Source organism: Bactrocera latifrons, unplaced genomic scaffold (genome assembly GCF_001853355.1).
Source record: "Bactrocera latifrons isolate USDA-ARS-PBARC rearing strain unplaced genomic scaffold, ASM185335v1 scaffold_182, whole genome shotgun sequence".
In the NCBI taxonomy this organism is placed as follows: Eukaryota; Metazoa; Arthropoda; class Insecta; order Diptera; family Tephritidae; genus Bactrocera; species Bactrocera latifrons.
The window spans coordinates 355,540-375,905 of NW_017535319.1; the positions used below are offsets into that span (position 1 = coordinate 355,540).

The 20,366-nt window shown below is 34.8% G+C and overlaps 5 protein-coding genes across 8 annotated transcripts in view; 2 read left to right on the plus strand and 3 right to left on the minus strand.

Moving 5' to 3' along the window:
• The window catches only part of LOC108967318 (longitudinals lacking protein-like), an 8,601-nt gene extending 2,852 nt beyond the window's left edge, over positions 1-5,749 (minus strand). Inside the window, exons 1-3 of one of the 3 annotated variants that reach the window (XM_018930636.1) lie at positions 5,609-5,749; positions 5,322-5,539; positions 135-1,009 (exon numbers count right to left, since the gene is read on the minus strand). In XM_018930636.1, coding sequence (XP_018786181.1) covers positions 135-236 — 102 coding nt within the window. In that variant the 5' untranslated portion in view covers positions 237-1,009; positions 5,322-5,539; positions 5,609-5,749. Of the gene's footprint in view, positions 1-134; positions 1,010-4,360; positions 4,548-5,152; positions 5,236-5,321; positions 5,540-5,608 lie in introns of those variants that run through there. The other 2 variants (XM_018930638.1, XM_018930639.1) reach the window with 2 other exon arrangements.
• Positions 5,750-6,208: 459 nt separating this feature from the next.
• Positions 6,209-8,532, plus strand: LOC108967292 (nitric oxide-associated protein 1). The gene is made up of 3 exons (XM_018930598.1): positions 6,209-6,609; positions 6,774-6,962; positions 7,037-8,532. The coding sequence occupies exons 1-3, from the start codon at positions 6,285-6,287 to the stop codon at positions 8,509-8,511; spliced, it is 1,989 nt and encodes a 662-aa protein (XP_018786143.1). The 5' UTR covers positions 6,209-6,284; the 3' UTR covers positions 8,512-8,532.
• Positions 8,533-9,793: 1,261 nt separating this feature from the next.
• Positions 9,794-12,964, plus strand: LOC108967306 (uncharacterized protein CG10915). Of its 2 annotated transcripts, XM_018930617.1 has the most exons (5): positions 9,794-9,970; positions 10,052-10,880; positions 10,969-11,155; positions 11,211-11,353; positions 11,769-12,466. In XM_018930617.1, exons 2-5 carry the CDS (start codon positions 10,067-10,069, stop codon positions 12,464-12,466), a joined length of 1,842 nt encoding a protein of 613 aa, XP_018786162.1. In that variant the 5' UTR covers positions 9,794-9,970; positions 10,052-10,066. The 2 variants fall into 2 exon arrangements, with proteins under 2 accessions (XP_018786162.1, XP_018786163.1); XM_018930618.1 differs by lacking the exon at positions 9,794-9,970 and having other exon boundaries at positions 10,067-10,880; positions 11,769-12,964.
• Positions 12,965-14,009: 1,045 nt separating this feature from the next.
• Positions 14,010-16,922, minus strand: LOC108967307 (nuclear pore complex protein Nup85). Its single transcript, XM_018930619.1, has 10 exons — positions 16,896-16,922; positions 16,120-16,833; positions 15,932-16,054; positions 15,530-15,879; positions 15,342-15,454; positions 15,179-15,283; positions 14,988-15,115; positions 14,731-14,921; positions 14,510-14,666; positions 14,010-14,222 (listed from the first exon to the last, which is right to left on the minus strand). The coding sequence occupies exons 1-10, from the start codon at positions 16,920-16,922 to the stop codon at positions 14,097-14,099; spliced, it is 2,034 nt and encodes a 677-aa protein (XP_018786164.1). The 3' UTR covers positions 14,010-14,096.
• A 687-nt stretch (positions 16,923-17,609) lies between these two features.
• LOC108967308 lies at positions 17,610-19,744 on the minus strand. The gene has a single exon (XM_018930620.1). The coding sequence runs from the start codon at positions 19,675-19,677 to the stop codon at positions 17,695-17,697; it is 1,983 nt and encodes a 660-aa protein (XP_018786165.1). The 5' UTR covers positions 19,678-19,744; the 3' UTR covers positions 17,610-17,694.
• Positions 19,745-20,366: the final 622 nt, after the last annotated feature.

Sequence of the window (20,366 nt, forward strand, 5' to 3'; positions counted from 1 at the left end):
TATTTCACCATAAATTTACACTTTTAAAGCTATTTTTAATTATTAAAAAACCCGTTATCAAACGCGGGCACACAGCAATATTTTACTTTTTTTAATTTGAAAATTTTAATATACATAAAATGTACAATACTTACGTCTGTAAAACTTTTCTCGTCCCTCAGGTGCCGGAACGAGGTCACCATATTCGTTTGGAAATCGTTCCATTTTAGGAAAAACTGTTGATCAGACGACATCATTAAAGCGGCTTTTTTTTATTTACGAACGCAGTCAGGAAATCGGAAATAATTTATTTAGTACAGCGCAGCGCCCTTTGACGTTGGACCAATCCGTTATAATATGTAAAATTTAAATTGATGAATTTTCCAAAAAGTGTGTATGAAAAGCGTTTTTCTATTTATTGAAATTCTAATTATTTTATTGTCAAAGCTGCAACCGTTTTGAGAAATAGAGTCCAATATGGGTCAAGAGACGACAACAAGAAATATTCCAAATCACACAGTGCTTTTTACTCCAATACAAACAACTTCACACGCTCTTGGGCGCTCCACAAAACCTATGCAAACTATACCGTATCGGAAGTGTTGTTGGTATTGCTGTTTGCTAGTCTCTTGCTGTTACTGTCGCTGATGCTGCTGCTCCAACGTTTTCAATTTAATTCGCGTTACACGTATGTAGTAGTTGTTGTTGATGGATCACTATAACGTTGTACGGCAAATAGTGCTGTTGATCTTTTCAGCGTTTAGTAAAAATATTATTTTTTCTTATTTGTCTTTCACTTTTGAGTGCTCACAAAGAGAATTCGCAGCAAATACAAAAATAATAATAAAATACGACAAGTCGCTCTCACGTTGTTGGCTTTTCTTCTGGGCTCTTGCATTTACTGCGTTCAATGCACAGTTGCAATCAGATCTGCATGCCGTGTATTGCGCGATCAGTAATTCAACTCACGAGAGCGTTTCCGCTACTTCTATTTTATTATTGTTGCTGGATTTGGATAGGTTGGGAATTTCTGTAAATAATAAAAAATGTAAATACATATATTTACACATTGAACATATGTAGATGTATGTATTATAAGTAAGTAAATTTCCCTTTGCTAAATGAAATCTAATTATACAAGGGTTAATTAATTGTAGAGAGAGCGTGTTGTAAAATTGTTGATGATCAACAAATGTAAAATGGAAATATCACTACAAATTAAAAAAATTTAACTGTTGTATGCACATATTACAAAAACAAAAAAATTAATTTATGTTTATAAGATGCTAACGGAAAATTCTCCAAAAGTCGCTAACTGGCATCCAGAATAAAATGTCAAAACAATACCCACATTCGAAAATCAGTAAAATGCAAACATTTTTCGCGCAAGGAAATCTACTTTTAGTTCAGGAAAAAGCTGCATTCCGCACAGCACTCAAAGTACTCGTTTGTAGTTACAAATTTCGTGTTTGTATGAGTATTCTCTTTGGACACAAAATCTTTTGTGCAATAGGAAATATGTACATATGTATAAAAAAATAATAAATAAAAAACACATACTGCAAGTGTAGAACAACAATTAAATAGGTCGCCAATCAATTAGATGCTTTAAGAAATTGAAAACATCATAGGGTAATCAGCATGTTATGTATGTAAATGTTCTGTTTAATAATTTTCGCAATCTTACTTGATTAGACTAGTTGCTACACAGAAATGCAGTTATTCAGTTTACTGAAAATGTGTTTACTTTCAAATTGTATTTTCATCAGGATATTAAATTTATAAGGAACTCGAAAGTATTTAAGCATTCAAATAACAAAACTTTTCAACAAAGCTGTAAACCATGTATTTTACTAAAAATTTATGAAAGTTAAATTTTTAAAAATTTAAGCAATTTCGGTATTAAATATGTGATATTAATTAATAAATTGTTAATATTAAGAAAAAATAATTTTTTTTTCAGTACTATACAGTAATATATTAAAAACAAAAATATTAATTGATTTATTTTTTTCAATTTTTTTACGAAAAATGTCAAACGTCCACAATAAATGCTGACATAGTACACATACATATGTATGTATATATGAAGTTATTGAATATGCAACTGCGCTAACATCATGCATACAAAACCAAATAATGTAAGATGTTGCTTCATACCACAATTGCTCGACTGGAAGCTCCCACAAAACTTTAAGCCAAGCACACGTGCATATGTATTTTTGACGGCGCTCTTTAAATACATCCATTTGTATGACATATGCACATGCATAAATATTTATACGAAATATACATACGAGTATATGCAGGTATGAAAGCATTAAAAGTAAAAGGAGAAAAACAGCTAAGTAAAATGAGCCAACCGTGTGCAATAAGCAGAGTGGAGAGCAAGCGTACAACGTTACCAATCTAAGCGAAAAAAATACCTTTCACTTTTCAAGGCAATTTCTGCGCTGTTAGCTTGCTAGCTAGCTGTCCCACTGCGCGACGCTGCACTGCATCATCTACGTACAGAGAGTCAACCGACACATAACTGGTGATTCAGCGTTGGTAGCAACCAAAACATTGCCTCATACCATAAACTACATACATACATAGAGCTACAATATAGGTTTTGGTTTACACATATGCTATACCCGACAGTAAATTTAGCAAATACCATATTATTGTGCTACTAGCCCAATTGACAATTGTCATCAATTGTCTATATATTACAAATATCTGAAGTCTTGTTTTTTCATTTTTATATTTAATACGCTTTGTGTTATTTACAATTTACTAATTTGAAATATTTTGATGGTCTGAAGCCGTTTACTAAAACACTAATTTAGACTTATGTAGAAGCAGCACTTTGTGAAAAGGCACTTATAGTACATTTTACCACATGGTTGTAACGTAAAGGTTTGCCATAAAAATTCCGCATACAAAGCATTATCTCACTTAACACCCTCCCAACGCAATATTCTTTTTTTATTTTACTCTATCAGTTGCTCTGATCACTGTCGCTACGCCTGCGCAGAGTTTCAGCTTAAAACGCATACCTGTATGTATGTGGGAATGTGTAGCATTGGAAAAAAATACTAAGAGAAAGAGAGTGTAAATGTTAAAAAGCGAGCTAAGTTTAGCTTTGTCATACTTTTCCCTGAGCGATTTATTTCACATTTCATTGTGCAACCATAGCATTTGTTTTTTTTTTTTCTTCCATTATCGCTTGTGTTGTCTGTCTGCTCAGTAGAAAATCGTCCAATGAGTTGTGTAAAAGCGCTAAGCCAGCATAAATAATGAGTTGCTGTGCAGTAAATATGTTTTATACAATAATTATTTTCTGACTTTTTTCGAGCTATAATTTAATAAAATAGAAAATATGAATAAAATATTTAAACTTATTGGGCTAATATTTAGTTGTGATAACCATATTTCGCATATTAGCGATATTTTAAGATTTATCTTGATTTAGATCGGTAAGTTTATAATGAAGCTATATGCTATATTGCTGGATCTAAACTATTTCTTCGGAGCTTATATTGAAAAAGGAAGCTCCCCGACGTTTCCTTTTAGTTACTACAAACGCCATGGCAGGCGTAGATACTTTATATACAGAAGAATGTAAATGTAGAAAATAAATATCATAGCCCGTCTTCTTAGTCATTTAACCACAGTAGCTATAGATATGACACACATATAAGTCGTTATAAAAGAGTGTGACTTTTATAGAGTATTAACAAAATCATTATTTTTCTTCCTATTCTATATATTTTGATCCCAACACAGAAAACTCATGCAAACTCGCAACTATTGAGCCCGCAATACTTTCGTCGTAACGTGAATAGACAGCGTTATGTTAGTATTGTATTCACCGGCAGTTACTTGATTCCAGAGTAGTTTTTCGTCAGTTACAGTTCTTTCGCAACTTTGACAACAACACCACACTAATGTGTTTTACTGCCGACACTTAACTTTGTTGTTGCTGGTAAAAAGTTGCGACATCCAACTAAGCAACTAAAAGCGAAGAATCCAAGCCTAGGCTAAACAATAACGACTACAAACACATACTTTTGTAATAGCAAAAAGTTTTATAGAGGCCAAAGAGTAGCAGCTTCCAACGAATTCACTCGCATTTTTTAAATTTCATCAGCTATGTACGGCGGCATGTACTTTTAAATAACATGTATATAAAAATAAATCTACGTCGTACTATCTGTTTTTGCTGATCATTATTGTATAGTAAGTTCCGTTTTAGCAAGGTGCATTTTGGCGCGAAACAATCAATATCAGATCAGTGATTGCTTAGTTGATATTATAAAAGTTTCCTTATCGGCAAGGTAGGAATATCATTATTGGACACAATAAATAAATACAAATTATGGACTTGCATACACACCTGTTAAATATGCACAAATTTTTGCATTTAAAACTAGTAGAAAAGATAGAAAAAAACTTGCTGTTTTGAATATGACAAATTCTACCCTTAACGATTAAAAACCGAATTTCCTCTTATAATTTTCTCCGTTGATAAAGTAAATACGAAGTAGCAATACAAAGCAAAAATGAAAAAAAAAATATTGTGTAATAAATGCACTTCTTGCTTGCCGACATCTTTACAAGCATACCATTGCCTCTTGAGTTTACTATTGCACTTGCACAACCAATACCAGCCAAACAACGACTTCAACATGGTCATCAGACGGTGGCTAGCAAATCGAACAAGAGTACACACAACGATAAATAGTCACTGCAGGCACGGTAGTTTAGTAACAACAACTGAACAATAAAAGCCCAACTTACATTTCTAGAAAAACCACTTTTTCATAGAAATTGTTTTTTAGGTCGCCTTGGACTCATTTTTCGTTTTTTTCAACTATGCCACGCTCACTTCACTTCTTTGCTTATTGCTTCTTCGCAATTGTGTGGCTACTCTTTCTCTCTCAATTTCCTAGCTCTTTGCTTTTACTTCAACAAATCCACTGTCGATCAACGACGACTTTACTCCATTTACACAAGTACACGCATTCAAGTCAAAAACACACAAACATATATAACGCGTGCACGGTTTCATTTGCTTGCTTACAAAAAACTTCTTTCGCAATTTCCTTATATTTCAACAGTGTGCACATTGCTATCACCCACTAGTTTTTGATGCACTACATACATATACATCTAGCATATGAATTACCTGCATTCTATTAACGCTTTATTTTATGAATAATTTTAACTTCACAAAGCACACAGGATCTATTCACTATTTTTGCTTTCCTTTGTTACTCACTAAATTTCATGTATGCATACATGGTCATTTCGTCATTCAATCTTGCTTTCACCGCACCACTGTTTCCTAAGCTTACCTCTTTTTCAATACTTTTTTTTTTTATTAAGCACACGCTGCTCTGCTCCTTTCTCTAGTACTAGCTGGCTTGCTTTTTCTTTCGTCTTTCACGGCATTCAACACAGAAATGCTCACCGCACAATTTCTTCTTCTTCCGTTACTTTTCTCCAAGATTTCGCTTCGGCTATCTATTTCTTTCTTTTCCTCTTTCACTTTCCACTTCTACTTTTTCGCTTCCTTTTTAAAAGAAAATTAATCTTCTAATTTCCAATTTACTACTTTTTATTCTATTAATTTATATTTTACACGTTCGATATTCCACAGTGCACACGCAATGGTAATTGGAAAGATTCCGCTTGTTTTGCACTATTCGATGCAACCGATGGAAAACAATACTCTACTCAGTCACCGCCTTTCAGTTTCAGCGAGAAAAACAAAATGAAAGTCGTTCTTCTTTCCTTTCGATTATTTACTTTATAGCGAGTTTACATTGAGAACAGTTTGACAGAGTTGCTAATCGATTCATTGTAAAATTTTGCTTACTAAATAACATAAACTATACGACTTGTTTCTTGTATTTCTTTTTTAAATAACTGCGTTGAAATAATATTATATATTAATGTGGTTGATATATATACATATAAATCAAATGTGGGTTGTGACTAATAATGATAAGAACATAGGTCTTTAAATTTCGAATAATAACTAAAGTTTCGGTATTGTATTCTTATTTTGTTGAGAATTTAAAAGAAGTTTCGAAAACTTCGTATTTATTACACTGCACAATAAAATAAAATGAAAAAACCCTATCAGCCAGTAGCTGTTCCCTGGTCTTATTTGTTCCCTACAGCAAGAACAAACGCGTAACAGCTGATTTGTGTTATGAATAACAATTCCAATATTCTTATTTGCACGTGAATTCATAGTTTTCTTGTTGTTTAAAATTTTAACCGTATTATGATAATTAAAACTATATTTTAAAATGCTTTCGTTACGAAGATCAATTAAATATCCTATACAAAGTTATATTAAGCACAATGTACGCTTTTGTAGCAACACTTTATTTCAACAGACTAGCAATGAAACCAAAAATGACCATAAGTTATCATTACGACAAGCTGAATGGAATCTTGCACAACTGAGGTATGCCGAGCATCCTTTAATTTTATATAGTAACAAATTACAAGAACAAGTAGAATTTATGAGTCCTCAACAACTACGAGCGTATAAACATAAAGAGATTCTTAAGGAAAAGCGTACATTACGACAACTACAAAAACAACCACTTATAGCTGAGCCACAGCGCAGTGTTAATGTGGACGATAATAATAATAACAATTTTCCAAACAATTGGATGGAAGATTACGAATTCTATGAGGGCAACGATGACGGGAAACACCCACCTTACGGTACAGCCGATAATAGTATAAGTCCTGTCTCTTATACACATCTAGATGTGTATAAGAGACAGGTGTTAATGTGGACGATAATAATAATAACAATTTTCCAAACAATTGGATGGAAGATTACGAATTCTATGAGGGCAACGATGACGGGAAACACCCACCTTACGGTACAGCCGATAATAGTATAAGTCCGTCATCCGTGCCTTGCAGTGGTTGTGGAGCGCATTTGCACTGTACTCGGACTAATTTGCCAGGTTAGTTACTAATTAAGTTACTGAATTTTAAACTACATGAATGTTATGTAACAAAAATTATGTACTTTATCTAGGATACATTCCTGCAGAGATATTCAAAGGTCGCACAAATAAAGAACTCCAAACCATAACATGTCAGCGCTGTCATTTTCTAAACAATTATAATATTGCTTTAGATATTGAAATAAGTCCCGAGTCATACGTCGAAACTATATCTCGCATAAAAGATGAATATGCTTTAGCAATAGTAATTGTAGATCTATTAGATTTCCCATGCTCTATATGGCCAGGTATAGGCGATGTTCTTGGCCATAAACGTCCAGTGTTTGTAGTTGGTAATAAAGTAGATTTACTACCACGGGATCATAATAATTACTTGGCTCATGTTAAAAGCTGTTTGAAAGATCAAATGCTACAGTGTGGGTTCGACTCGCTCAATATTAAACATATTAGCTTAATTTCTGCTAAAACGGGCTACGGAATTGAAGAACTTATAACTCAACTTCACAAAATATGGGCATACAAAGGAAACGTTTATTTAGTTGGTTGCACGAATGTTGGAAAAAGTACCCTCTTCAATATTCTTTTGAATTCTGATTACTGCCGTCCAGAGGCTACGGATTTAGTTCGCAAAGCGACGACCTGCCCTTGGCCAGGTACGACTCTTCAAATGCTGAAGTTCCCTATACACAGACCTTCAGACATACGAATATATCAACGTTTCCAACGGCTAACTTCCGAACGTTCACAAAAGTACGCTGAGAACGCAAATCGCCGACAGAAAGCCCAGAAGACTGGCGACATTAATGCAGCCCGTCTTGTGGGTAAAATTGGCAGGACTTTCGTTAAGACTGAAGAAACTGTTGATGCATTTGCTGTTTCTACCGGAACACAACCAATAGTTGCGTTGAATGAAAGAGATCCACGATATCGTGAAGCTAAGTGGTGTTACGACACACCAGGAGTAATGCACCCAGAGCAATTTACAGAATTGCTTACAACACAAGAATTGCAGCAATTGACGCCTCCTAATATGATTTTACCCAGAGCTATACGCCTCAAACCGGGTATGAGTCTCTTCCTAGCTGGTTTAGCTCGTTTGGATTTCTTAGAATGTAAATACGTTGATATTGACTGGGTAAAAGTATTTGTATTCAGTTCTTTATGCCTACCTTTGGTTATTACTCACACGGAAAACGCTGAAAAAATGTACAAAGAATACCTTGGCACGGAAGTACTCAGCCTACCAAACGGCAATGAGGCACGTCTAGCTCGTTGGCCAGGATTAAAAAGTTCTAATGAAGTTATCCAACTTGTGGGCAAGTATGAGGACGCAATCAGCTCTGAAATAGTTTTATCGTCAGCTGGTTGGGTGGGACTGAGAGTGCCTTATGCCAGTGATTGTTCATTCAAAGCATGGACACCACATGCGCGTGGAATATTTGTACGTTCCCCACCATTGGTACCATACGCAGAACGATTGGTGGGGAAGCGTATACGAAACTCTTTAGCATACAATTTAGGAAAACCGTTTACTTTTAAAAAATAAATTAATATTTTTAAAAACAAATATTTACATGTCTTCGATTATAAATTAAAATATAGCGCAGGTGCTTCTGATATGCCAGAACACTGCACTCCGTACAATAATTATTTATAACAGGAGACTGCGGCCTTGTTTGCCCGCTATTACGTTTCGCGGTTAGGGTGATCGAAGGCGTTGCCTTTTGGCTACCTCGCCTGATGGTCAGGGTTGAGTTGAATGGACGACTCCGAGTTCCCCTGTTTACTTTGCTCACGGACGCGGATTTGCCATCTTCACACCGCTTCGAGAGGAGGCTCTACCTCTAACCCTGTTTTGTGCCAATTTCTTTGCTATCTCAAGAGTCTTCCTCTCCCGAATATGCCTCAGATATCACTTAAGGCTTTAACCACTCATACCCTTTCTGCGAGGGTCGTCATGTCCGCCGCGATTGCCGACTGGTGATAGAGGGCAATCGGCACCTTCTTTTCCATTTCCTTTTGCGAGCACCCTTGGTATCCGCCCGATGCGACTTCCTCGAACTTCAGTTGAGTCTGCTGGGGCAATTTTGGTGATTCTCGCTATAGTCGCAGTAGCCGCAACGCAGTGATCTGTCGGGTCTACGCTGGTTGAGAGAAGATCCGTCACTATACTATAGCAGATTAAACTCCTAATTATCCAGAATACCAAATATATGACCAGTGTGCGACGAGGCCACGCATGACTAACCATCTCTTTGTATGCCCAGCTAATCCTACACATCTGACACCACTCTACATATGGTCCGACTGTCCAAACAACAATTTTCCTGGGTCTTCCATTGGATGACCTCGTTGACAACTTATCTGCACCCTACCACTCTAATGATTCATGAATCAAGTGCCCACACATTTGCCGGATTGCTAGCAATGTACATTGCCTATCGAGATGCCAAATCAACTAATTGGCAGCAATGCTGCCGAGTAACAATCCTTGAGCGGATAAAAATCCGGGAAGTTACGAATAAGGAGACTTAGCAACCAATAAATGTCTCTGGGGAGACAAGAAGTAAGATATTATAAATGTTTACATACATAAAGGTGCATTTTTTATTTAGAATAAATAAATTGATTTTTCAAATATTTTCAAATAATATAATTTATCTAATTAGAACCTATTATATAACGGTGTTTCTATTTATATACTTTTTTTTTAATCTGAAAAAACATGGGATGAGTGTATTATACTTTTTAAGAATACTTAAAAACGTATTTGCAACCCTGGTTTTCTTTTTTGCTTCAGCAACCGATGTGACATTTGAAAACTTCATTGGGTACATAAGGAGATAAAAATGACAACAAAGAAAATTGGAAGAATTGGAAAATTTTAAGAGAAATTTAAAGATTCGAAGTGGTTTTAACTAATAGTGCACAATTAAATTGAACTGTGTTAGTTTATTATGGAACATTAGTTTCTATTCGAGAGGCTATCTTAAGTACTGAAAAATGTATGTAAAAATATGTTCTAGTTGATTAGCTTGTTTAGTACATAATCGAATTACTAATAAAACTTGTACTTTTATGTGAAGTCATAACGCGACGAAATGGAACAAAATTCTGTGGATCCATTTGCCTCAGAAAACAGCGGAACTGCCCGATTTGTGGATAAGCTAGTTGATAATGGTTTAGCGGGTAGCGGTGGTGCGTGCAGCAGTAATAGTGCAACTATAAACGCCACGCATGAATTTCAAACTATGAAACCGGGCTTGGGTCAAAAGCCTGGCCAAACTTTAGGAAGAACCGAAATACCGCATAGTGAACTTGTAAAGATGCTATATTTTTTGGAGGGTGAACTTCAAGCTCGCGACGTCGTAATTGCTGCATTAAGGAATGAACGAGTCAAACAATATATAACGCAACTGCGTACCAAACGTGTGCAATCAAATGATCCATATGCGGCAATTTTCCGTGATAAAATAGCACTAGCCGGCAATATGATATCGCGAGAATCATCAACACAAGCGGCTCAAGCAGAAATGGAAGTGCGACAAATAATTGAACAGCAAATGGAGCAACAATATCAAATGGTTAGCAAACAACGTGCCACGCATTTGCGTATGGTCAACATACTTACAGAGTCTTTGGAAAACAATCAACGTATGTTGCAGGAATTAGAAGAAGAAAAGCGAAAGCATGAACATGACACAGCTCAGGGTGATGACATTACCTATGGTTTAGAACTAGAGAGGACTAAGTTACGACAAGAGTTGGAAGAGGAACGAGCGCAATTGAAAAAAATGGAAAAAGAAATGAAAAAGCTGCAAGAAACTTTGGATTACGAACGAAATCGTCAAAAGCAAATAGTTCTCTTGCTTATAGCTGAACGTAAAAAGATTCTTATGAAGTACATTGAAGAGGGTTAGTAGCTGTGTAGCTACCACTTTTTGGGATAAAGCCGTCTCATTTCAATATTATAAATATTATTTTATATAATGAACCATCTTAGGTAAACGGTCAGAGGACTTGGCGCAGATACTAGCAGAGGAGAAGCAACGTTCCGATACTATTGCGGAAGGTCTAGAAGAAGAGAGTAAAAAGTCATTACGTATGGAAGAGGAAATGGAGAAGCAATCTGCTGCGTTTGAAAATGAACGCAAAACATTCAAATTGACCGCTGCCAAGGAAGAGACGCGGTACTTTTTTTCGCCAGGTCAATTAATATTGTATAATAATTCTTCGCATTTGCAGAATTAAAGAACTCGAACAAGAGGTAGCGTTGCTGCGTGCTGAGAATGAGGCTTTAAAGAAACAGCAACAGATATTGCAACAAAGTGTGGCGGCTGGTGTGAGCGGAACACTTGTTGGCGGTGCCAAAGCTAGAACTCTTAGTGGTGAGCGTGCAACATAAGCATACATATTATAGCATATTTACATAAATTTTAATTGAAGAATTATTTTTATTTCAAGCGGAAAAATTTTGCTAAACTCTTTCAACATTATTTATTAAAGTCAAACCAAGTTACCCTCTTCTAACCCAATTTATAAAGGTGACTTTATTTATTAGCATTTTATCACTTAAAAAATCGCGGCATTATTTTCACTAACAATTTTTAAGGTAATCTCTGACTTACAACTTTTATGTTCATTATATCGTCTTATTTAAACTATACCTTATAATGTTGGTTGTTTATTAAATGTCAGTAAATTTTGTGTCACATGCTTTATTAGCGGCTTCTTTATTTGCATCGATTTTATGCTACTTTTTATAAATTTGTGTAAGAAAACTAAACAATTTCTATTTTACAGATGATGCATGTGCCACACCAATGGTAAATATTGCGAAAATCGTGCAACCAACAGCGACTGTAACGAGTGTACCCGTTTCTGGTCCAACAACCGGCATTGCACGTGCGCCCGGTCAGACATTGCGCAGCGGTGTAGGCAATGCACTGCCCGCTATAGCAGTAGCACAATCAGTTGCAACTGCCATACCGCTACAAACAGTTGCATTAGCCAATGCAGGCAATATAATCGGTGATAGCACAACAACTGTAGCTGCTGCAATATCAGCAGCAATTACCTCAACAGCAAGTAATTTAACAGCCGGTAGTGTAGTTGGTGCTGTTGGTTCGATTGTAGCGGGTGCACCACCATCCCCATCGCCTGTGAAAATGCAGCCAACAGCAACTATACAGCGTGCACCAGGCGGTAAATATGCAGCTTTAGCTGCAGCTGCTGCCGCATCGCACTCGCTGGATCAGACGGCGACGGCGCCACATCCAGTGCCAATTGCTGTACCACCCGTTACAGTACCACCGGCTGGCGCACGTGGTGCACCACCACCTATACCCCCCAATAAACCCATTGTACCGCCAAAGCGTGAACCATCGCTATCGCGTTTAAGTTCAATTGCTGTGGCTAGTGCAGTCTCCGGCACGGTTGGTGTAAATTCAGCTAATTCAGTTGGCATTTCAAACGCTACATCCAATACAAAATTAAATTAAAAACGCTTTAACCGCCAACACCGTACGAGTATACTGTTTCCAAATAAACAAATTAGTAGGAACATGAAAAAATCCAAGATTCACATATAAAATTGATATTCAGTTACAAAAAACACTGATACAACAATTAAACTGTTAACTGCTGTGCGTATATGCGTAAGTTGGCATAAATATTCACTATCTTGGTTCGTTGAAAATTAGACTAAAAAATTAATATTAAATAATTCACATTTACCTCGGTTCTTATATGAGCATAACCAGTACACATAAAACGATATTGTTGGTATAAATGTTCTCAATTTTACTATTATGCAGGCTTAGCTGCTTACCCCCCGCAGCTTGTGAAATTCATGTAATGTTATATATATTTTATTTTAAGTTTCTTGTACAAGACGTGTAATCGTAACATATAAAGCTGGCTTTGCATTTGTTTTCTATTACTGTTCGGGCAGTAGTGTGTCTCGCCAATGGCAAATATTGTGAAACTCGTGCAAGCAACAGTAGTGTTCCTAGCTGGCGTTTTGACTAAGCTCCGGGAATTATTTTTTGTTAAATTTATTTAACTCAAATATTAGAAAACTCTTATTACAAGTAATTTTCGAAAAAAAAAATTTTCAAAAATTTTATATTTTTTCAAAAATTTTATATTTTTTATACCTACGATCTTGCTTTTATATACAACAATTACATTTAACAAAACAAACAAATCTCTACCCTGTAGTCACTATTATACTCTTAACAAAAGAAAATCGAAACGTAATCATGGCCATATATACATACATAGTTGTATAATTAATAACCGCTAAAATATATATGCGTTAAAAACTGCAAAAATTCTAGTATTATATATAAATATACAAATAAATATTAATTTCGAAAGAGAAAACAATTAAAAAAAAAAAAGAAAACATAACTGAAAGTAGTAAACGCTCTACGGGGCGAGTGAAAAACGAAATAAAAGGCAGCAAATGAAATTGTTAATGAGGCAATGCATCAATGCGCTAAAGTATTACACACGTTCATACACGTAATTACAAAGTAACTAAGGATTATATGGTTACTCAAACCAACAAAAATGAATTACGGTATTGTGTATTACACACACCGCAGCTATAGTGTGAAAGTTTAAATATATGTTAAGCTTAATAGGTGGAACGTTATATGCCCTTTTGTTGTAATTTCTTATAGTTTGAATATATATATACATATATATAAAGAAAGTTATGTGGTATGATTTTTAAATGATAAGTAGTTCTACTTCTTTACTTTAAGTTTATTTGTTTAATGGTAGTATACTCACCCGTTGTATATTTAGTTCTGCATTAAGTAATTACGAAATAAACGTTTGGAAAACATATTTCCAACGAATATTTTACACACATGATTCAATAGGATCACAATATTGAACCACTTGAATTTATCCTACCTACATTTTTTATGTATTTATAATTATTAAGAGATATTTACTGTAAACATTACTAATAGTAACGACGACAGAGCCAATGTAGAAGCCGACTAAGGAACCACAATCAGAAACAACCTATTATTTTTTATGTCTAAAAGCGGCGTGTAAACAATTTGTATTTAAGGTTTAAATTTTAAACAATAAATATTGAATGATAAATAGTACTCAACCCATAACAGTGTTTTCAATTATAATAGCGCGTGATAAATTGCGTGCGCAGGCCAAACGTAGTAAATTGATGATTTCCTCAATATTTTCGATGCGATAGTCCTTTAGAATGTTGATTGGTTCCTATAAAGAAAAATTCATTTTAAAATAAAGTAATTATAAATAAATAATTATAAGGAAAAAATAATAATTATAAAAAAACCAATCTTAACAAAAATTAATTAATTATGAAAAATTTACTTTTCAAAAGACCAAAAATAATTAAATAATAATAAAAATTATAATTTTTAAAAAGTTAAAAAAATTAATTATAATTCAAAAAATTTTAATTAAAAAAAAAAACAAAAATTTAATTATCAAAATGAAAAATTTTATATAAAGTGCATAATTTTGAAATGTAAACAACATACATCCGGATACTTTTCCAAACGTTTTTTCTTCTTATCTATCAAGGGCACCAGTTCAGTTTCCAAGTGCTGTAGTATGGCGCAAGTTTCTTTGGAGAGTATTTTTGGATCCTTCGATTCGAGCAATGGTATGGAATCAATGAGTAGTGAAGGCCAAAAACTGTAAATAATGCAGAGCGTAATATGTTAATGAATCTAACAAGCTATTAGCTAATTCTTCGTACTATTCCGGTGTAATCTTCGACTCCAAGAGATTGACCAGCAATTCGGCAGCAGGCAAAAAATCTCGCTTACGATAAAATTGATAGAAATCAAAATATTTCACTAAAAATACTAAACGTGGCGATATGAACATTTTTGCACCAATATTTGCTATCACGTCTGGGCAGAGCATATCACCGGTTTTGGAATAGTGCTGTAAAAAAGTAACAATTTTACAATACACAGTCTAAATCCAATAAATTAAAAGAAAAACACATACGTTTAATAGAAAATCCGCTATCGTTGTGACATAGAGCGTGTCTTTCGAGCGTATAGCCCACTCTAAAGCGTTTCCATAACGCTGTTCATCAAGTGATTTCTTTGACTGTATTTTACAAATGTCTTGCTCTAGAAAGGAAATAATAAAATGTATAAAAGTCAAAACATATGTATAAGTATAAGGATTTTTACCAGCTTCGAAAAATCCTTTCTTTTGTGCAATGCCGATAATTTTTAATGCCTGTTTCTCCGTGCGGAACGGTATTTTCGTGAGCAGTAGCGCTAATGCGGCTTGACCTTCAAATGCGAAAAATAAAAATAAAAGTAAATTGTATAATTACACTATACAACTTACCCTCTTGACCACAATGGTCCAGATAGTCCATGCCTAACTGCCACAAAGAGTTGCATGTCATTAATGAGCTTCCAAAATCATAAAGCAAAGAGTCACGCAGTTTTATGCATTCACTAAATATAAAAAAAAATTAATATTTATTTGTATAATTTTTCGCTTTAAAATTTTATTTTTCATGTAATGCTTACTTGACTTGATTCTCGCCCACTATTTGCAACTGCCCAGCATTGTAGAGCAAGTCCGTGAGATGTGTGACGAACCACTGATTATCTGCCATCAGCTGTATTGCATGTATAACTTGATGCATATCGTTTTCCATGAGACTAAGTATAACACGATCTAACTGTTTCATTTGCAACTCATTACTGTTGTGTCCTTTGAGGCGCGCCCAACGCGATAGCCATGTGTTGGCTGCATTGCCCAATTCGAAATGCTTGCATGCATTATTTGTGTAGAACAGATAACCGGGAAAGAATTCATACCAATATTCGGTCTCTTGTATTTGGGTATTCCACATTTGTGTATCACCTGTTACTAACTGTAAACAAATTTTTATTTTTTTTATTTGCATATTTAATGATTTTACGCACCTGAATTAGTTCTTCTAGGTTTGGTTCAATGGCGAGAATATTTGCAGAAATTTTTCGTTCGGTGTCAGTGAGCCAATACTGCCACTGCGAACGGAATTTTTGTATTGAAGTAGCACCATGCATCTAAAAAAAAAAAATAATAAATAGTTATTATAATCATATGAAAATATTTCCAAAGCGCAACTTACACTATAAGTCGGCATGGTTTTCAATATTTGATCTGTTAGTTTAAAGTGAGGCGTTTCAGCTTGTGGGTGTAGATGTAGCAAAGCACGTGCCACATCTACTTGCCCCTGCATTATTAGACCTTTAAGCGCTGGCCAATAATCATCGTGATCACTTGCTTCTCGACCTAATAAAAGAAGATCAGTGGCCATACGTTCCGAAGCAGGAAAATGGAAACGTATCCAATCGAGAAGTTGTGGGACTACCGCATTGGTTGGTGTTGGATCCAGAAATAATATTTCACTTAAATGCCACACACATTCAATGGAATAGAATATTGAAATGTATTGTTGATATTTAGCTTGTGCGTCAGCATCTTCAGCTTCTTCTGCGGTTGCCATAGCATCTTGCAATTTTTCAAGACATGCTCGTATAATACTGCGATAAGTCCGCGAAATTTTCATGTATTCTGCTTTCGAGCCGCGTTTTTTAAGCTCTTGTAGTGCTACAAATGTGGAATTCGCTTCGGCCACAAGACTACGTAGGATGGGATCATCAAAGACAAACTCTGGTTGTAACATATGTATCAATACGTCATCTTTGCCTGCAGATTCAGTTGGAGCATCTCTTGTATTACTGGTAATTGGTCGAAAGGCAGATAAAGCAATTTTGCTACCAGAAACAAATTGACCCGTGAGCGTGTTGGCATACCGACTGCACAATGGGTCAACTACAGCCTAATAAAAACACAAGCGGAATTATTAAATTGGTAATAGTATTAATGTATGAAACTGCTTACAAATATGGCTGGCTGATCTTCCTGCATTATTCAAGATTATTGTTTATTTCCTTTTTTTCTTGATGCCGGACAAATGTAGACACATTTGGCGCTCGTACTTATGACAATTGAGGTACAAAAGGTTGCCATATTATGTATAATATGTGGACACTTCAAATTAACTCAAATAAATTAATATAAGCTTTGCATTTGTTACAATTTTTTCGGCGGCTGCGATTTAGAATAGCATCCCTCGATTTCGGAGTTAAAATGGGTATGTACGGATAGAGGAAGTCCTCCAGATCAAGAATATATATATATTTATATATAGTTGTCGCTGACTTATGGTTTTTGAGATATTTGCATTTAAAGTTCAAAAAATCAGCTATTTAAAATGTTTGTTTATCTAATTTATAATGAATTTTACACTTATATTTTTAACTTTTATATTCACTAACACTTCACTAATTCGAAAGAAAGGCAGAAATTATATTATAACCACCATTATTAGTAGTATTAGTAAAGAGTATGTTTTTATTTATTTTATATGAGCTTTCATTTTTCTTTAGTCTGGTTAAGTTATGATAATTAAATTACAGTTTACAAATTTTGAAATCAATGAAATGATTATTAAAATTTAGAGGATATAAGAAAATAATATGTTATCAATATTTATGGTATAAATAAAAAGGAATAAAATACAAGTTTTTTTAGTTTTTATTTATAAAGGAACGAAGCTAACATGTTTATTACATCTTTAGATTCCTATAAATATCGTACTCTAATATTTTAATTAGGCGTATTGTATTTACATTTATAACTAAATAGATGAATTGAATTTGGTGACGGAAGTAATTTTTGTATCACTGGATACATTTGAATGGAATTGCTTAGCACAACCCATTGCAATAAGTCTCTTTGGAAAAGAAGAGTATGGCGCTCCCATGAATCGTACTATTAAATCATCATCATGACTTACAACCTTGACATCGAAAGTATGATTAAGAATTAGGGCATTTAGAGTACGAATACCATTTTCATGCAAATCAACAGATGCTTCTGAATTTTGCATAATGTCTGCTAGTCTACACAGTACTGCTTGAAATGGGAAATGCTCCGTTGACCGATCACAATATGCTAATTGCTTGATCATGACATTTTGATAATTACCATAATCGACATAAAATACTTTGAAGACTTTAGCAGATTCATCAAAAGCCATGATTTTAGCGCGATACCACAGTCCATCTTCATATTGAGCTCGAACCAGATCGTACAACATTGGTGGCTTAGTCAAATGCATACTTTGCGGTATATCATCATCATTCCATATAAGCGGTTCCATAATATTTTCTGGATCATTTATTTGCGCGTGAAAATACTCAATATGCCCCACATGCGTAACAGTAATATTTATCATAAGGCCGGCTGAATAACGTGTCACTGGTGAATAATCATCAATTATAGTTCTTGTTGGTATATTGTCTTTAGTCCATCCCTCTGGTTGTGATGGACTATGCTCTAGCCGACAATTGGCGCCCTTGAAACAAGCACCAGTTTCCGGATCATAAAAACGGCAAAGGCGTTTTTCGTCTTTTGGGCTGTAACCCAGAACCGCTTTCATTGCGTTGGATGTATTGAGTGGTTCTTCAGCCAAAATATCCATCTCCTCAGCGGTCAAGCCATTGCTCTCGGTAAATATTGGATTGTTGGATAATGCAGACAGAGGTATAGCTTCATCACTGTCATCAATGGTGAATTCCGTAGTATTTTTAAATGGATTTGTGTTGTTTGTTTTTTCCACAATTTCTTTGCTGTTATTTGAAGCTTCTATTGATGCCGACGAGGGTGTCAACGGTGTTATCATTGATGTTTCTTCATAGAGTTCCAATATCAATGTACCCTCTCTGTCTATTTTAGATTTTAGGATGAAATTTGTGCTCATATATTCCAATTCTTGTAAACATACTTGCAACTGTTTTTGCGGTATATTCTTACGACCATTGATTCCCGTCAATTTGCATAACATTGCTTGGGCAGGTATACGTTGTATTTCTGTTGGTAAACGGTAAGTTACGTCTGCTTCTGTTATTGTGGCTGTTTCACCAAAGTCTAATAGTAATACTTGTGTTTTATTTTCGTTTGATTTTATGCGTATAGCACGGAGAATTGTATTATCAAGTACAAGACCGAAAACTTCATCTTCCTGTGGAAATCCAGTATACTGCTTAAGATGGATCATACTCTTCAAATTTGCGATTTGTTGAAAGTCTTTAGATTCCGCATCACATATATAAAAATACAGAGCATCCAAGTCAAGAATATAGGTAATTGAGGCTTTTATCAAACTTCCTACTTTATATATTGATATATCCTTTTTTAAATATTCTACAGCGCACAGCTCCTTGTCTATGTCCTCATTTTCTTCAGCAGGTAGAATAGATAAATTTTTATAGTCGTAACTGAGTTGCTCCTCTTCCATGCACATCTTAGATTTGATATGTGCTTCCCGCTCACATGATTCCAACGCTTCAAACAAGATACGCGTCGACTTCTTATCCAGATCATTTACAAATAAATGAAAATTAAATTTACGCGCGACTTCTAGCATGTTCGAAAGTATTGTGAAGTATTTGTCATAGGCCATCATAGCGATTGCATTCTGTTGTTCAAGCGCTTCCTTGTTTTTAATAAATTTATCATATACTGCATCTATTTTCAACAGATATTTCGTAATACTCTTCTTCACATGTTCCAGCTCTTCCGCGTGCATTTCGTACAATTGTTGTAAATCCTTCAGCATTTTATTATTGCTTCGTCAAACTAAACCCCCCGTCTCAATTAAACCAAACACAACCTTTGTAAACAAAAGATAGTTGCACGTTTGTTTAGGTTTCGTTGCCACCTTTTCAGAAATATTTTTGTAAGATTTGCTAGTGATGACAACATAACTTATAATCATATGTCAATAAACGCTTAAAAGTTAAATTATCGTTGTTTAATGAAATTATTCTAAACTAATGATGTGAAGATGTGTTAGAATTTAACTTTTACTTTGGATAACTTGAACTATATTTTATGAGGACCGATCGTTCCACTTTGCACTAAGGAAACCACAACACAGGCAGTTAAAATATGCCGCCCCAATTTCATCGCTTGATCTAGAAGGTCGCAGCCCTAATGCTTTTAGGTGCGAACTTCTTAAAATATTAATTCTTTCCTACAATTCGATTTCGAAATCAAATACTTAACTGACTCGACTTAGAAAGAGCCCAATTTCTGCCTAGTACTGAACGCCATTCCTGGTGGAGGCATTAGTTCCATCGTCGACTTTATACCGACGAGACTAGTCGAGGAACGGAGAACGGACTCCTTTGACAAACACCATTCAAAATTAAAACAAAAAATAAACTTTTCTTTTAACAATAACATTTTAGTTTAATATTATAATATTATATTTACATTGCAGAGGACGACATCTTCTTTAAGCGC

Coding starts and splice junctions, on each gene's coding strand:
- LOC108967292 (XM_018930598.1), top strand. CDS start 6,285: ATGCTTTCGTTACGAAGATCAATTAAATATCCTATACAAAGTTATATT. Junction 6,610..6,773: donor TATAGCTGAGCCACAGCGCA/GTGTTAATGTGG, acceptor TATAAGAGACAG/GTGTTAATGTGGACGATAAT. Junction 6,963..7,036: donor TACTCGGACTAATTTGCCAG/GTTAGTTACTAA, acceptor TACTTTATCTAG/GATACATTCCTGCAGAGATA.
- LOC108967306 (XM_018930617.1), top strand. CDS start 10,067: ATGGAACAAAATTCTGTGGATCCATTTGCCTCAGAAAACAGCGGAACT. Junction 11,156..11,210: donor GCTGCCAAGGAAGAGACGCG/GTACTTTTTTTC, acceptor TCGCATTTGCAG/AATTAAAGAACTCGAACAAG. Junction 11,354..11,768: donor CAAAGCTAGAACTCTTAGTG/GTGAGCGTGCAA, acceptor TCTATTTTACAG/ATGATGCATGTGCCACACCA.
- LOC108967307 (XM_018930619.1), bottom strand. CDS start 16,922: ATGCAGGAAGATCAGCCAGCCATATTT. Junction 16,055..16,119: donor AAACCATGCCGACTTATAGT/GTAAGTTGCGCT, acceptor TTTTTTTTTTAG/ATGCATGGTGCTACTTCAAT. Junction 14,922..14,987: donor TAGCGGATTTTCTATTAAAC/GTATGTGTTTTT, acceptor ACTTTTTTACAG/CACTATTCCAAAACCGGTGA.
- LOC108967308 (XM_018930620.1), bottom strand. CDS start 19,677: ATGCTGAAGGATTTACAACAATTGTACGAAATGCACGCGGAAGAGCTG.